Source organism: Mytilus galloprovincialis, chromosome 5 (genome assembly GCF_965363235.1).
Source record: "Mytilus galloprovincialis chromosome 5, xbMytGall1.hap1.1, whole genome shotgun sequence".
Lineage (NCBI taxonomy): Eukaryota > Metazoa > Mollusca > Bivalvia > Mytilida > Mytilidae > Mytilus > Mytilus galloprovincialis.
Window position 1 is genome coordinate 90,542,874 of NC_134842.1, and position 18,779 is coordinate 90,561,652.

The window sequence follows — 18,779 nt, forward strand, 5'->3', positions numbered from 1 at the left end:
TTCATGTAAATCACTGAATTTCCTCTTCGGATCGTATAACAAAGCAACAAATTTGCGTCCATTATGAATGGCGGAGTCCTGATCTCCCGTTGAAAAACCTATCTGAAGGGATTGGAAATTGTCTGCACTTTTCTGCAAAAGTTTGTACATAGACTTCTTTCCGAGACAAAAACAAGAAGAAGTCGTATCGCATCCTGCAGTGAGGGCATGTGTGGCTGGCAGTAAATTACAGATTGAGGGTTCAAGTGAGCGACATATATCGTGAACAGGTAGAAAACGCCTTCCATCTTCAGGGCCGTAACTAGGGTTCGAATTCAGGGGAGGCAGGGGTATGGGGGCCGCCGATTGAGGCCCCCAAGATAGGGGGTTGAGGGGCACAGCCCCCTGCTGATTTTTCCCCCTCAGTCATTGGCTAAAAATGACCCGTTTCCCTTCGATTTCCTTACTTTAAGAAACATCAGTATTGCTTGAACCTGGAAGCAACTCAAACTTATGCAAAAACAAGCTGAGATTGCTATTCGGGTGAGCCAAGGCTCCTTCGTGAAGGCCGTACTTTGACCTATAATTGTTAACATTATTTACATTGTGACCGCAGATTTTTTTTCTCAAATGATATGGCTAAAAATTACCTGTTTTCCTTCGATTTCCTTACTTTAAGAAAGATCAGTTTTGCTGGATCGTAAGTTCAAAAAACATAAAAAGCAAGATAATAGAACGCAAGATATTTTTTTTTATCGAAGATCTTGAATTTCAATATTGTTAAAAGCTGAACAGACATGTACAACCAGGGACTTTCTATATTAGTCTAGTATATACTTAGTATAGAAAGTCCCTGCTACAACGAATGGGAGTGTTTACCTACTAAGGCATTGGCCATAATGTTCTTGTACGATCGGGAGACTTAAAAAAACGATCCAACAGCTGATTCAGCCGGTAACGAATTTCCGATATCTTAAAAGATCCAAAATACAAAAGAAACTTCCTCTGCTTAAGTGAGCCCCCAAAGAAATGTGAATAGTTAAGTTTTTATTCAAAATTATCGAAAGCAAAGTTTCATGTGTTCTCGTACGAATACTGACCCCCTCAATACTGAATAACAGACGGACGGCCATACGAAAAAAAAAGTAACAGAAACGGTTCACTTTCGATCAAAAATCCGAAAAATTACAGACATACCACGTATCATGATAACACTGTTAAAACTGTAAACTTGTGTTGTTTATAATATAAATTCAATTTCTTCGTGTACATGTGGTCAATATTTTATTTTATTACTTAAAATTAATTTGGGTGTAGAAAATTCAGGGGAGGCAGTTGCCTCCCCTGCCTCATAGGTAGTTACGGCCCTGATCTTTCAAATTTGATACTGACCCAGTTTGGAACCACATCTCCTCTGTATTTTCAAGTTTAGGAAAATAGTGGACACAGAGCACTAACACATCAGTGTCAGATGACTTTATAATAATACGACCTTTTCTATCATTCGAAAAAATATTGGCATCTGCATACACCGAATGAAGAATCATTCGCGTATCTGCTTCTTCTTGTGTGCTGTATAAGTCAGTACAATTTGACAGGCCATCACAAGAAAATCTCTTGACAACTTCTGGGTTTTCAAAAACACCCGCGAGAAACAATTCGATACCTCCCTCTAAAGGAGACTGTCCAAAATACCGTTCGCAATACTCACCAAGTAATCTGATAAGTGACTGTTTATTTTCTGGATTGCAAAGGAACTTTTTCCAGTCCGGAATTGCTCTTCCTTCAGTAACCTGATAAACCTTTTGAGCTCCAAATGACAAGGTTCGACGCAATCTTTCCGCTGCTTTGATTGAATGTTTTACATCGTAGCGATCAAAAACATCGACCACTGTTCCAGCATTTAAAAAACACGTCAGAAGCATTGTTACATAGTTTCGTAGCAGATCACCAAATGTGTTGCATTTCTTGACATCCATACATTGAATAATTCCCATACCATCACGTATCAAAACTGTATTTGCTGTGTCATAACTTGGAAGGTTGAAGGAAGAGCAGATTTCCTCTTCAAGTAGGTGAATTATATCTGATTTGCAACACTTACGCATGGTACCATCATCGTGAAAAAGTGCTGAAGATATTGAACCAATAGGATATGCCAAGATCTTGTCTACTGTAACATCTTCTCGAACATTAGCCAGGGCTAAAGCGCGACGAAATATCATCTCTGGGTTTATATGGGCTTTCACAAAGTCACCTGTTTTACATTTGAGTTTTGAAGTCTTAGTCATATCCTGAAATGTCTTTAGTGGAGACCTCGAAATAGGACTGTAGAAAACACGGTTTTCACCTTCATTAAAGCAACCTTCGACAAAAGACTTGACCATTTGGTTGCCACGTTCAAGAGATTTTAGAAGAGAATCTTGAACGTCTTTTGAGGCTTGCATCCTTGTAGAAATATTGATCAAGTATTTTGTATGATCGGTGATGTTAAATGGGTCAGTCATGTTTGAATGCACATAACTAACCAAATCAGACACATTTTGTTCGTCGCGATTCATTGCTGTTGGTTTGTTTTCTTCGTGCCCACCTTCTGTGTCGGTCGATAATCCAGATCTTGCTCTCATTTCAGCACTGAAATGCGCAAGAATATGCCTTGTAAGCAACCATCAAAGTAATGCTGGTTTTTTTCTTGTCAATCCTACAATGCCGCCACAACCTTTGGAATCTTTAATGATAGTTTTTTCATTGGCCATGTCACTCCAGATACCATTAAAGGTTCCAGGCTTTTGTCTGACTGCAAACTTACCTGACAAAAAGGAGGACTTAACCGTTTCTGGTAAATTTAACATATCCAAAATGTAGGCTGGAGTCCACCTAGCATAGTTTGTCCGGTTAGTTATGAAGAAGTATGGCAACATTGCAGACACTGATTTCAAATGTAAAAGCCACAAACTATCCCGTTCAGCTCTTATATTCTGTAACAATATTTCAACTGCACGAAGAAACATATCCCAAAATGCAAAGGTTGGTGATATACTACAATAATGTGTTCTGAATTCTTCAAACAAAGGTAAAATATGTTCTTCAAAAACATTGAAGAACTCTTCAATATCTTCAGTGCTTTGTGGTGTGCTGGGGACAGCAAATGAGCTATGACAGTCAAGGAACACCTTCCACACATTTGGTTGAATCGTTTTCATACGGTTTTCATCTCTACACCAATTAAAGAATGCCTTAAACAAAAGAACCATAAGAGCCTCATAGGCCAATGTTAATCCTCGAACACCACGATTAAACTGTTTACCAACTAGCATTTGATCAAACTGTATTTGAAGCATAAATTCCAGAGTCTACAAGTAAGTCAGAGAGCCCAGCTGATGTCCATAACTTACCAACTATTGCTATAAAACAGGAAAGCCCGTGAAATCCACCGTGTCTTATTATATGGGAGTGAAATACATCCGGCATAGACCATTTCACCTGTTGGGCGACAGCATATAATTGCTGATCGGTAAGGAATTAAAAATCCGGAAATTCAATGAATTTCATAGCAATGTTTATAAATTGCTAAAAAATATATATATACTCATCCGAATGAGCTGAAGTTGGTCTCATAAGTTTAGAAAATGAAGTTTTATTACTTTTCACATAAAAAAACTTTGTAATATATCAATAAATTATTAATTACAAGTTTTGTAACCTCTCCGTTCAAATAAAAAAAGAGTATGCATTTTTCAAAGGGGATAAAAAAAGTTAAAAATAAGGTTCAATAGAACAAATTTTCATTTTATAATATACATGTGTAGTTACTCTCTTAATAAAATCCAAAATTAAGAGTTTGTGGATTATAAAAATTAAATCATGTTAAAAAATGTTTTTGGAATGCATTTCAAGTTAAAATCGAAATTTCATTTTCTTTTCACTCTCAAAAAAAATTGCACCGTACGAAATGTCTACGACCGGGCAAAAAAGTTAGATTAATGTATTGGCTTTGTAAAAATATAATTTTCAGCCTGCAGGTATGCCGGTCCATTAAACTCGTAAAATAAGCACCTTTTTCGTGATTTGTCACTCCACTATATCTAGTAAAGATATCTGGGACAAGTCATTGAAATGAACAGGCGTTTCTTTTAGTGCCTTTAGCATGGATTTCTTGCCTATGCCAAATAAAGACGATGTAGTATCACACCCTGTAATAGCGTGTGCAGCTGGTAGGATTTTACACAAAACTGAATTTAACGACCCACACAGCTCATGAACAGGAAGGTAACGCCGACAATCCTTAATGCCAGTGATCATTCCTGTTTGAAACCACAATTCAGATATATGAGTCATCTGTGGGAAATAATGTATTAAAAGTACTAGCACGTCCGTATCCGGAGACTTTACAATAATGCGACCGTTTACATCGTTTTCCCTGTACAGTTTGTCAGCATTCAATGCATGCAGAATAATACGTGTATCTGCCTCTTCTTGTGTACTTGACAATTCACTGCAATCTGATATACCTTTGGGACCTATTATTTTCACTATTTCTGGATTGGGAAATGATCCAGCAAGGTACAGTTTTTGTCCATCCATTAGACAACTATTTTCTTTCATATATTGCAAAGTGAATTCACCAAGAAACTTTATAAGTGACTGCTTGTTTTCACCTGAACTAAGAAATTTTTTCCAGTCTGGAATGATTCTTCCTTCGATTACTTGAAACACTTTTCTAGCTGCCTCAAGCATATTCTTAATTCTGTCTTCTGATTCCACTTTGTGCAATTTAGCATCTTTTTTGTAAGTTTTGTTCTTACAAAAAATACAGGAATACCACTCTGATCGAGTTGTGATTCTAGATGTGCTTGCAGCAGGTGAAAAAATGCAAGCACCACCTATATTCTCCTCCGTTTCCATAAAATCTTGTTTATAACAAGATAGATTCTGCTTACTGGTATTTAACATCAATATTTTCCGAAAAAAAAATGATTAATCGAAGACAACTCTTCTACAATCTTCAAATAGATCTCATCTTTCCGTAGTTTAGAAGCTTCAATAAAACTAACTTTGCCCTTGTCAGTGAAAATATATAATTTTTCCGGGGTTTTAATCTGACAAATTATACATTCCTGCCAATCTAAGGAAGACTTCCCTCTCTTTGCACTTTTTGGGGTAAGTTTTAAAGGACTACCGAACTGTGACATTATCCGGAAAATTTTCACAACAGATCCGGAATAATTTTTAAGCGATTACTTAACAAAATGTAAACAATGATAAAAAACCAATATATTACCACTCTGGGTATTAAAAATAACAAAAAAAAACCAATGAAATCAACAACAAAGCAAATATAAAACTAGTGTAAAGACAAATATAAACCCTAAAACTGATATTAATCAAACAATTTCAATGTGAAATGCTAATCGACATTTGGCTTGTACAGTGATAGAACTGAACGGAGTGAGGATTAAACAAAAATAAACGTCCCGGACCGTAATTCCGGAATTAAATAAATGTGTAACAGATTGAGGTGTTCTATTCAAATTAAAAATTTCTTGTTAATCGAATAAGAAATGTTACAAACGAAAGTTGTTTTGTATAAAGTAAATATCGAAGTGTATATTTATGCCAAATAAACACAAATGAAGTGTTTTATAAGTATCCTGTTATTAACGGAAACCGGTGAAAATCGTGTTAATCACAACTACTGAAGTAAAACGGTTTTTAAAATGTTAATGGTAAATATTTTTAAAACAATTATTGACTATTTTTATCGTCAGTGATATATTCGTACATTATCAATTTAAAAAATAGCCGTAATATTGTGATTCGTAATAATAATTAACATTTTAGTGTATCAGTGAATTTTTTTTATACACTACATAACGCTTTAAAAAGCCATTTTTACGGAAATTCGACCATACGATTTTCTTACGGCATGTTTAAAATATAAGTTTAACATGTATTCTTTCATTTAAAAAAAATTCAGGTGTGTGTTCTTTGGGTGCATTAAACTCCTTAACTAAGCGTCTTTTCAGATTTCGCCGCTGCACTAATATAGACAGCTTAAAGAAAATTATAAATTGGAAACCTATTTATTGTTAAATATAGACAGAAAAGTAATAGGGCATTTTGCTAAAATTTGCATTAGTAAAAGTGTTCTTAGAATTGAACAAGGGCGTCACACTAATCCCCTGCAGAAGAAATAATTTGTTCTTTGTGTCTCTCAGAAGAATAAAAAGGAGATTTCATTCCACTTTAAAATGTACAAAACTAAATATAATTAGAGACCAATTGTTTTCCAAAATTAGTGAAGTAGTTCCTTCTTTTTTAGATATGACTAATGAAGCAAGATTTAAATCTTTGTATACGTGTGGTGAGACTGATATAATTAGAATTGTTAAATTTATAAGCGACATGTATATTTCTAGAAATGCTTTATTAAGTACTAAATAACTTTGTGGTACCACCTGAATTCGAACCCATGCTACTGTAATATATATATATATACAATGTTTATGAATTTGGTATGATAGATATGTCTGTATGTTTGTCATGTTTGTGTATAACCAATGTGTATTGTCTTAGTATCAATCCTGTGATTTTGGATTTCAAACCAATAAAAATTTATACTTACTTACTTACAGTGTGATGAACTACTTCTAGCACAAATTATATCAAAATCAAAAAACCTTTGTGAGCACGCTCACATACCCAAATACCTCCAAATTGTCACTGGACAAACAAATTATCACCAGGCTCCTAAGTTCAAAGACTCATAATTCTACAAAAGTCAACTGATATTTTTTTTTTGGTGGATATTCACATTTATACGGAAGCGTATTAGGGACATAGAAAAAATAAAATTGGCAGTGAACTTTTTTTTCTAAGTCGAAATTTTGACTTTTCAAATCTCGAAATTTTGACTTTAACTTGAAATTTTGACTTTTCAAATCCCGAAATTTTGACTTAAACTTGAAATTTTGACTTTCTAAAATCTTGTAATTTCGACATTTCAAAAAGTCGAAATTTTGACTTTTTAAACTCGAAATTTCAACATATAAAAATTCAAAATTTCCACTTTAAACTCGAAATTTTGACTTTTTTAAAACTCGAAATGTCGACCTATCTTTAAACTCGAAATTTCGACTTATCTAAAACTCGAAATTTCAACTTATTTTAAACTCAAAATTTCGACTTAACTAAAACTCGAAATTTCGACTTATTTTAAACTCGAAATTTCAACTTATTTTAAACTCAAAATTTCGACTTTTTTAAAACTCGAAATTTCGACTTATTTTAAACTCGAAATTTCAACTTATTTTTAATAAACACAAAATTTCGACTTTTTTTTTTAAATCGAAATTTCGACTTTGATTTCAAAATTTCGACTGTTGAAATCTCGAAATTTTTACTTTTTCTAAGTACTCTTAAAACTTTGATGTTAGTATTCAAACAGTTATTACAATTTTAGAAGGAGTAGACATGGATGCAAATTATTAAAGCGTCATTTACTTATTTTGGCAATTTATATTCAGAAACTGGTTTTGTTCTTAAGATATGGATTAGCATTTAATATTAAAGAAACCATTCGTAAAGAACATGCATGTTGACAGAATTCCCCCCCCCCCCCCCCCCCCCCCCCCCCCCCGCATATTCCATGTTTTAGTTTCCACGACACTGTCATAGGATCGTCAGACCTGAGGACATTTAGCATCACAGTTGCAAAGGCCTGTTTGGTATACCAATAGCAAGTCACTGACTTTGCCTTGTTTAAACAATGGTAAATCAAGTAGCCCAAAATGCCATGCATATTCAGAACGACCAATGAGCTGCCCCAGTTTTCTAGTTTTGGAAGTTTGCATTCTTATAACACAACTATTAACCCTTGTCTTTATATATTAGACTGTTGAATAAAAGTATGTCGTAATATAGGTGTGTCGGAATAGCGGGGTTACTTGATACACATATCTGAAGTCCAGACTTGAAATATGTATTTGAACGTGAAACATATTTTATTTATTCTTTGGCAAGAACAAGATTTTCTATCTAAAATAACCTCTTTAAAATGTTTTAGTTTATTAAAATATGCTTATGAATCTTTTGTGGATAGTTGTCTCATTGGCAATCATACCACATCTTCTTTTTTATATTATGAAGTTTATGATGTAAATGACTCTCCGCCTCGTTGATATAAATGACTGTGAATGTGGTAATCGCAAACGTATAAATACTGAGGAAAAGTCGAAATTTTAAGTTTTAAAAAAGTCGAAATTTTGAGTTAAAAAGAAGTCGAAATTTCGAGTTTAGAAAAAGTCGAAATTTCGAGTTTAGAAAAAGTCGAAATTTCGAGTTTAAAAAAAGTCGAAATTTAGACTTTAAAAGAAGTCGAAATTTTGAGTTTAAAAGAAGTCAAAATTTCGAGTTTAGAAAAAGTCGAAATTTCAAGTTTTAAAAAAGGTCGAAATTTCAAGATTTTAGAAAGTCAAAATTTCAAGATAAGAAAAGTTAAAATTTCGAGTTGAAGTCGAAATTTTGAGATTTGAAATGTCAAAATATCGACTTTGAAAAAAAAAGTTCACTGCCAATTTTATTTTTTCTATGTCCCTAATACGCATTTACATATTATGTCCTCATTAACTACAAAGTTTCATGAAATTCTGTTGTATGGTTTCAGAGGAGTTGCCATTAAAAACTGTTGCAGTAGTATATTTAGGCCAAAATTCATAGTTCAAAGGGCGTAACTCCTAGAAAAAAACCTCCATTATAATTTCCTGTTGATTTGCACATTTACATACTATGTCCTTATTATATACAAAGTTTCATGAAATTATGTTTTATGGTTTCATTTAAGTTGCAATGACAAACTGTTGCAGTAGTATTATTAGGCAAAAATTGTGAGTAAAAAAAAAATCCATCATAATTTCCTGTTGAATGGCACATCTATATAGAATGTCCTTATTATCTACAAGTTTCATGAAATTCTGTTGTGTGGTTTCAGAGGAGTTGCAATGACAAACTGTTGCAGTAATATATTTTGACAAAAAATTTTATTTCAAAGGGCATTACTCTTAGAAATTAAATTGAATCGAAATTTCCTGTCGATATGCATTTCTACATAATTTGTACTTATTATCTACAATTTTCATGAAATTCTGTTGTGCTGTTTCAGAAGAGTGGCGATGACAAGAACAGGACTGACAGAGGACAGACGGACAGACAGAGGGTTTGGTCAAAAACATTATACCCAATGCAAACTTTGTTGCACGGGGTACAATTATAGAAAACTAAAAAATGGACAATTTCATATTCAGGGGGACTGGAATTTCGTTTTGACAATGTTTGACAGCTTCAAACATATTAATTTTGACCTTTTTCACCTGAACCAAATCAATTCTTAATTTTAAAATTCATAGACCCATAACGGCAATATTGGACCACACTTGAAAAATCAACGTGACTATGTGGAACGCATCTATCCCATCGAATTGGAGATAAAGGATACTACAGATACAGTTAAGTCGGCTTCATATCTTGACTTACATCTAGAAATTGACAATGAGGGTCGGTTGAAAACAAAACTTTACGACAAAAGAGATGATTTCAGCTTTCCAATTGTGAACTTTCCATTTCTAAGTAGCAACATTCCAGCAGCACCTGCATACGGGGTATATATCTCCCAATTGATACGATATTCCCGTGCTTGCATTTCCTATCATGACTTTCTTGATAGAGGATTACTGCTCACAAGAAAGCTATTAAACCAAGAGTTCCAAATGGTGAAGTTGAAATCATCCCTTCGTAAATTTTACGGACGCCATCACGAGTTGGTTGACCGTTATGGAATAACCGTTTCACAAATGATATTGGATATGTTCCTTACGTCGTAACTACAATCCAATTCCCTTTCATGCATGATGAATGAGACCTACTGAATTAGACTATTTACCGGATTTGTAATCACATAAGCAACACGACGAGTGCCACATGTGGAGCAGGATCTGCTTACCCTTCCGGAGCACCTGAGATCACCCCTAGTTTTTGGTGGGGTTCGTGTTGTTTATTCTTTAGTTTTCTATGTTGTGTCATGTGTACTATTGTTTTTCTGTTTGTCTTTTTCATTTTTAGCCATGGCGTTGTCAGTTTGTTTTAGATTTATGAGTTTGACTGTCCCTTTGGTATCTTTCGTTCCTCTTTGATAAGGACCTACACTTGAAACTTGTCTGTCAAATTTCTATATAGTCTTGCACAGGACGTAAAGCAACCAACAACCCTAAATCTATTCAGTCTAATATTTTTAATTTTAGTTTATTGTGTATAATTCAGAGTTTAGTATGACGTCCATTATCACTGTACTAGTATACATAAATTTAGGGGCCAGCTGAAGGACACCTACGGGTGCGGGAATTCTCGTTACATTAAAGACCCATTGGTGGCCTTCGTCTGTTGTCTGCTCTATGGTCGGGTTGTTGTCGCTTTGACACATTCCCCATTTCCTTTCTCAGTTTTATTGCATAAATTAGAAAAAGCAACTGAGTCATGTTTGTTGAAAAAAGCTACAAAAGTAGTAACAATCAGAAAGTACCTCATAACGAACAATTCTGCCAATTTTGTTTTCATTGTGTTGACTGATTAATTGACTAATTGACTTTTGGTTTATAAATGTCCAGTGGCAAATATTATGCATGTTCAGGACAAAAGTGTGTCAACTGATTGTCAAGCATTCATTTACTTTAAATTCAGAAATTATAGCCATGTTTTTGTTATTGCAAAAATGCGAGAGGGTTATAATCACAATAATTTGAAATTTTTATGAATTAAACAGTATTTTTCTCAGTAATGCAAAAATTAAAATGGCATTTTAGTCTAAAATGACAAAATCGCAATAATAAATTCACACACAAATTTCTAAATTAACAGTATATCAACTGTTATTTCAACCCTATAAATTCCTTAACTACATTGTCATTGTATCCAATTGCATGTTTGTTGTTTAAGTTAGTAATTTCTTTGTTAGCTATCTAGAGTATTCAATAAATATATATCCACTTCAGGGACTCTATAGAAATGATTCATACAGGTGTTGGTTCACTAAACAGAGTTTGATAAATATATTTGTGTAACTAATTACATATTGATAAAAATATAAATATCAAATATAAATAGACTAAATCTAGTCATATAACTGTTTCATTTTCGACAATTCAAGAAAGATAAAAGTACCAAATTTATTATGCATCACGATTTTTAATTTTCAAGGTTCAGAATGCTCTGACGCTTTGTTTACTCCAATAGCTGTACCCTTAAAAGTCAGAGCTATATCTAGTAAATTATGTCCTTCCTCTTCCCTGCTTCCCCCTTTTTGAAATTCATCAGACAGTTCCCTCAATGTAACAGCTATCCTTTTGTCTTTGATGTCACATCTATGTATTGCATGTTTCCATTTGTTTCGAGCAGGACCATAAATGACTAACAAAGATCTTTGATACATTGGCACATGCACCTCTGTCCTAGGAACGTCATCATTTGTAAAACAAAGAACTGACTCAGATAGAAGATTTAATGTGACGAGTCTTTCACCCCAAAGCCAAAAGTCATCAAAATGGGGATCAATAGATGCTCCTCGTTCTGATGAATATTCTAAGTTACACAGTTCAACTGGCTTAAAATCTGATAACACGTCTACTGTTTTCATTCTGCCATATATGTCTTTACTGAATTCTGGAAGTCCTGTGAACTCTGCTAATTTTAGTTTCTTCTTTTTGAAATTCACCTTTGGTCCATAGTCCTGAAAAACAAATTAAGAATTGTTCTAATATCTATATGCAAACATCACATATAAGTATTTGTGTCAATTTTTTTAATCTATGGAATTCAATAGGCAAACAATTTTCTCCTCTGGCATTTATGCATAAAACATCCTTATATTTTTTTTCAAATAATCAAAACCATATGTTGCTATGTCAAAAAAAACATATCATTACTGATAACCATATAACCAGATCAACCTTATGACAATCAATACATATATGTGACTTGATGTCCTTGATCCAAACATAACATTCTCTATTCATTTCAACTTGATTATGATTACTTTAATATATAGATATAAAACCTCAAAATGGTAAACATGATAAAGTACAGATATTAGAATTATCAAAAAGACATTTCTCATGTGTTATTTGGGATACATGTCCACTCTGCCATGTCTTCAACTTTTCTTTTGTTAGTTTCATCTTAGGAAGATGTGGTATGATTGCCAATGAGACCACTCTCTTTCTAAGTCACAACTTATAAAAGTAAACCATTATCCATATAGGTCAATGTAAGGTCTTCAACACAGAGCCTTGGTCAGCACCGAACAGCAAGGTATAAAGGGCCCCAAAAAAATTACTTGTGTAGAACCATTCAAACAGGATTACCAAGGACAGGTGCAAACAATTAAAATGAGTTTAAAAGTTTTTATGGTACCAAACCTTCACCCTTATCTGAAGCATTACTGTAACATCACAACAAAGAAAGACACACTATAAGTTATAACAATGTATAAAGTATCAATACGCAAGTTCCGAGATAGTAACTCTCCTGTGATGAGGAATGGCTTAACAGACGTGTAACACCTTACCTGTTTTCTTCTCCCTGATTGTGACAAACAAAATGGAGTTTCATATATCTTATCACAGATTGTCTGCTCTTCTGTTTTGCTGATAAAGTCACAAAAAATCTGTATTCCTGGAAAATGCATGAATTTTCTGGTTCCCTGTTCATCATGACTTTCACAACATTGTTTGGTAGTATTCAATTCACAATTGGACAATTTTTCTTCACCTTTGTCTGATTCCTTTGAAGTCTGTAGCCAAGCTTTACCACAATGACAACAAAAATCATATATATCTACCTAAAATCAAAAGAGGTGAAACATAAACAAAAAGAATGGAACATGTCATTTAAACCATAATGGACTCTTGTCAGAAGGTTATCTAATAATGACATAGGCAATCATACCACCTCTCTTTATTTGGTAATTTATTTCCAACCATAATCAATTCATGCATATAAACAAAATGTACATTTAAAAACATCTTTTTGTTTTAAATCATATTTATGATGTTAATTGACATGATTGATGATTCTTTTATAATTTGATTATGTGAAAATTTCATACTTCAAATTAATGCTTTGACCTTGCATCATGTGCATGAGTTATGATAAGATAAATGATGCAGCCTGTTGCAGCAGTTTTTTTTTGTTTTTTTTTTAAACTTTCCATAGTATCTTTTAATTATGTTTCATAAAGGTATGCCATATGGTACTTTCTAAATTAAGAATGATTTCCCTAAAATGCTTTGACCTTGACATTTGACTAGTTTTGATGGCCTCACTGAATTCTAGATGAAGAACAGCAATAAAAGTGCTGTCCCTTTGCTTTAAGTGATTTAACTGCTAATTTAGAGATTTTGTGCTTATCTGCATACCCTCGTTAGCTTATAACCATGATAATATAATTATGGAAATCTCCCACTTTCAAAAGCAATAAATAATCAATCAGTGCTTATTTTAAAACTTTGGTCTGTAGTTTTCATGTTGGGTATACATGGTATATGATTAATCAAAATTCATTTCTACTATGTCAACTCCCAGGGATAGAACTTAAGACTTTATCCTTAATGACCCACAGCTTAAATTTTGTAGCACACATTTATAGTCCTATACAAGAATAGCAGAAATTCAAGTGGCCTGTGGGCCCCTGCTAATTTCATACCCTGAGTCTCAAAAAAAATCTTTGGTCTCTACCAAGTGGCAGTGTAAAAAGAAGAAATAAACAAGAATGTGTCCAAAGTACACGGATGCCCCACTCCCACTATCATTTTCCATGTTCAATGGACCGTGAAATTGGATAAAAAATATAATTAGGCATTAAAATTAGAAAGATAATATCATAGGGAACATTTGTACTAAGTTTCAAGTTGATTGGACTTCAACTTCATCAAAAACTACCTTGACCAAAAACTTTAACCTGAAACATGCACTTTCATTTTCTATGTTCAGTGGACCGTGAAATTGGGGTCAAAAGTTTAATTTGGCTTTAAAATTAGAAAGATCATATCATAAGGAACATGTGTACTAAGTTTCAAGTTGATTGGACTTCAACTTCATCAAAAACTACCTTGATCAAAAACTTTAACCTGAAACATGCACTTTCATTTTCTATGTTCAGTGGACCGTGAAATTGGGGTCAAAAGTTTAATTTGGCTTTAAAATTAGAAAGATCATATCATAAGGAACATGTGTACTAAGTTTCAAGTTGATTGGACTTCAACTTCATCAAAAACTACCTTGACCAAAAACTTTAACCTGAAGCGGGACAGACGGACGAACGAACAGACGAACGAACGAACGAACGAACAGACGGACGGACGGACGAACGAACGAACGGACGCACAGACCAGAAAACATAATGCCCCTCTACTATCGTAGGTGGGGCATAATAACTGCAAATTGAAATGTATAGCAGATTACAGTGTTCTCCCCAGGGCCTTTTAGCATTGTGGTAATGTGATGCTATAATCTGAAATGTGATGCTATAGTTTTTAGAAACAAGATGGTATTTCAATTTCCCCTGTTTACCAGGATGCTAAATGAAATATCTGGGGAGAACACTGGATTAGAGTGAAAGATTTTCAATTTTTACTACCAAGTTCACTTTTTCATTTGAATGGGAGCATATATTTGGACACCCCCCCCCACCCTTCCTTTACTCTAAGTTGGGAACCCTCCTTTTTAAAATGGCTGGATCCGCCCTGTTATTTATCAACTCTGATTGGTGGTTTAATATGTAGTTGAATATGTAAATACAAATGTACTATAAAATAGGTCATACATTTAACTTGAAAATAGCTGACGGGGGAGATCTCCCTCTATGATTGTGTTAGAGGCTGGCTGGTATGTTTTGTGTCATATATGGATACCCTTCATCCTTTCTTTTCTAAATTTAGTAAGGCTTTCACTAGGAACAAGTGTCATTTCACAACAAAGCCAACTTGTTTAATAGGGAGATAGACCTATGGAGAGACAAGTGTCTTTTATTTTGGATGTATCACGTCTTCTCATTGGCTGACATTATTTTGTTATCAGCCTATAGACGTTAAATTTAATCATGTGGCCGTGACATCATCAACCAAGGTTTTTTCATGGTTTTCTACGGTTTAAAACGGAATTTAGGATTAAATTGTAAGAAATGACTGTAATATTTTTTCTGTCTATTCGAAATAACATAAAAAATGTGGTGCACACTGAATAACGCGCTTAGTGGGTTATTTTTTAGTGTGCACCACATTTTTTATGGTATTTTGAATAGACAGAAAAAATATTACAGTCATTCCTCAAATAATTAAATTAGACAAAGGACGTATATGTATATGTCCTTGATGAGAAAATTAGGATAATGTCCTTAAGTAGTATATCTTATTCTTACACAATCTGACTTCTGACAGTGCTGTTGATTTGTGGGCGTTTCCTGATTTTCGCACAAGATACAAGATCGTATTCCTTTACAACCACATGTCTTGTCCATTGCTTTTATCTGTTGTCATGTACTGTATACTATCATGAAATAGATGTGATCATAAAAAAAATATTTTGATAAGATACTGATAGATACGGGGAAAGAAACACGTATTAATACAGCATTGATTATTTAGAGCGGTCTCACTAATTAGGAACAAGAAGCGACAAGAAGCGAAAAGTCTCGGAAAAGTACACTATTTAGCGACAAGAAAACATTTTTTTTTTAAATTTAAATTACTTATTCCAAATAAATATGAAAAGAAATATACAAAAGAAAACAGATAGAAAAAAAATTAAACATACATCTACATCTACATCATACGACGATCCATCATTTATTACATTGATGACTATACGTCGGCGCATCGCAAACAGACACTTAATAAAATATAATAACTAATTTTGTGCAATAATTCCAAAAAAACAATTTTGTGCAAAAACAAAACAAAAATTAATACATTTACATTATTTACAAACAGGTTAGATATCTAAATATACTGACTCTGGATCAGTATTTTAAACTGATCCAGGGAGTTAACACTGATGACGTTTTGTGGGAGTGAGTTCCACAGTACAACTGTGAATGGAAAAAAGCTGTACTTGAAGTAGTCTGTTCTTGTGCTAAATGTTTGGTATTGTAATGAATTAGTGAATCTGGTGTTTTTGACTGGCTGTGGTAAAAGGTAAAGGTTTGGGTCTACTGCAATGAGATGGTGTGAGATTTTGTAAAGCATAGTGACTCGATTGATGTTTCTGCGAGTTTCAAGTGACTTCCATTGAAGATGATCAATCATGGAAGTGACACTACTGGTGTTGTGGTATCTGTTGGTGACATAGCGTGCTGCCCTTCTTTGTACTTTTTCAATGTTGTTTTTTTTGTTTTTGGGTGTGAGGTGACCAAACTGAAAAGCAGTATTCTAAATTTGAACGTACCATGGATTTGTATGCCAAACTTTTAGTTTCTTCCTGATTTATTTTTAAGTTTCTTTTAAGAAAGCCTAAGATCTTATTTGCTTTTGCAGTAATATTATTTATAGGTGTATCCCAAGACATGTTGTGTGAAAGGGTGATACCGAGATATTTTGCAGTGCTGACGGATTCTAAGATGTGGCCTTTTAATACATAGTCATGTTTGAATGGTGACTGTGATCTTGTCACAGTGAGAGAGTTGCATTTTTCTGGATGGAATTGCATACCCCAAGTTTGTTCCCAATTGGCTAGGCAGTTTAGATCATTTTGTAGTATGGTACAATCTTGTTGATTTGTTATGTTTCTGTATAAAATACAATCATCTGCAAACAAGCGTGTTTTTGATGTTACTGCTGCAGGTAGGTCATTAATGAAGATGAGAAAAAGTAGTGGACCCAAAACTGAGCCTTGGGGCACCCCACTTACCACAGGCATTTGACTAGATACCTCGCCGTCAAGGGCAACCTGTTGCGTTCTGTTACTAAGGAAGGCTGATACCCAATTCCAGGTATTTCCCCTTATGCCATAATTATCCATCTTCCTTAATAACTTTTTGTGAGGTACCTTGTCAAATGCCTTGGAAAAGTCTAAAATAATAAGATCAATTTGTACACCATTATGGAGGTTACTAAGTAGTTCATGACTTAAAGTAAGTAGCTGTGTTTCACAGCTGCGTTTTGATCTGAAGCCATGCTGATTATCCACAAGGATGTTATGTGTGTCCAGATGTTTGAGTATGTTACTTACAACAATGTGTTCGAGCAGTTTGCAGCAAATGCAGGTTAGGGAGACAGGTCTGTAATTACTGGCTAGGTATTTTTCGCCTTTTTTAAAAATAGGGATCACATTTGCCTGTCTCCAGTCTGTTGGTACATCTCCTTTCAAGAAAGATGTGTTAAAAATGAAAGCGAGATGTGGTGCAAATTCTGGTGCAAATTGTTTAAGAATTCGTGCTGGTATTTCGTCTGGACCTGTAGCTTTAGATGGATCAAGATTTTTCAAAAGTTTTTCTATGCCATTTGGTGTTACATGTATTTCTGCCATAGATGGATAGTTGTCGGATAGAGTTGGTATTTGTTCTTTATCATTTTCAGGTGTAAAAACAGAGTGGTATTGTTTATTGAGTATTTCAGCTTTTTGTTTTGTGTCGTCTATCAGCATACCTTCAGATCTTAATGGTGCAACTCCTGAACTGTCTTTTTTGGTGGACCTGATATAATTCCAAAATTTTTTCTGTTTTTGCGAGGTTTGTAAGCTTTCGTCGAAACAAATGATGTTTTCCAGATATGTCCAGTAAGCTTTTCTTGTCTCTTTCTGAAGCAGTTTTTTTGTTTCCCTGTACTGTTTATTTATTTTACTATGCGAGTCTGTTTTCATTTTTTTGAACAATTTGTTCCTTTTTCTAATCAGTGACTTTATTTCTTTATTAATCCATGGTAGTTTTTGTTTGGTGTTATTAATCATTTTAGTAGGGATTGACTCTTCCATGGTTTTTAATACCTTTGTTTTGAAATTATCCCAAAGTTCGTCCATTGTAAGATTTTCTAGGTTTGTAATATTGTTAAGATGTATGTCATTTAGCTTTTCTTTAATTTGTTCAGTATTTGCTTTTTTGTATAGGAAAACTTTTCTAGGTGGGTTTTTTGCTCTTCTAGGTTTTAAGTTGGATTCAATATAAACAATTTCATGATCGGAAATTCCGGGAATGACTTCAGTTTTATTTACTAGAGAGCTGTTATTAGTAAAAAAGAGATCAAGTGTGGACTGTGATGTTTCCGTGTAATGTGTTGGTTTTGTTACGACTTGTTCCAAATAGTTGTCTTGGCATAAATCTATAAGTTGTTGACATTGTTTTGAATTGTATGCCTTCTGTTTAATAGAGTAGTTGTTCCAATCAATTCCGCCAAGATTAAAATCACCACCTAGCCAAAGGTGACAATTTTCACTACGTTTTATTCTGGAGATAGATTTTCCTAAGTGTGATAAATATTCCTCCTCAGTTTTATTTGGAGGTTTGTAAAAACTACCTATGTATAAATCCGGTGACCCTGTAATCTGAACCTTAACCCACAGTTGTTCACTATAAATGTCATCAGATTTTAGATCTGGTGGCTCTGAGCTGAGATATTTATCAGATATGAGTATGAATACCCCGCCATGTGCGTCTGTTTTGCGGTCTTTTCTGTATGCAATGTACCCTTGTGGGAAAACCTCAGTAGAACTTATATCTTTGTGCAACCATGATTCATTACCAATCATAATGTCTGGTTTAGTTG

General features: G+C 34.0%; 1 protein-coding gene across 1 annotated transcript; it reads right to left on the reverse strand.

The window, feature by feature from the left end:
• Window positions 1-10,672: 10,672 nt before the first annotated feature.
• LOC143076687 (alpha-ketoglutarate-dependent dioxygenase alkB homolog 4-like) lies at window positions 10,673-15,634 on the reverse strand. Its single transcript, XM_076252528.1, has 3 exons — window positions 15,443-15,634; window positions 12,593-12,865; window positions 10,673-11,755 (listed from the first exon to the last, which is right to left on the reverse strand). Exons 1-3 carry the CDS (start codon window positions 15,539-15,541, stop codon window positions 11,222-11,224), a joined length of 906 nt encoding a protein of 301 aa, XP_076108643.1. The 5' UTR covers window positions 15,542-15,634; the 3' UTR covers window positions 10,673-11,221.
• Window positions 15,635-18,779: the final 3,145 nt, after the last annotated feature.

What these genes read in the sequence shown, in the direction of transcription:
- LOC143076687 (XM_076252528.1), bottom strand. Translation starts at nt 15,541, where the DNA reads ATGGACAAGACATGTGGTTGTAAAGGAATACGATCTTGTATCTTGTGC. An exon ending in ACTGTCAGAAGTCAGATTGT is followed by an intron (nt 12,866 to 15,442) that starts GTAAGAATAAGA and finishes TTTTGATTTTAG; the next exon opens with GTAGATATATATGATTTTTG. An exon ending in AATCAGGGAGAAGAAAACAG is followed by an intron (nt 11,756 to 12,592) that starts GTAAGGTGTTAC and finishes TTTGTTTTTCAG; the next exon opens with GACTATGGACCAAAGGTGAA.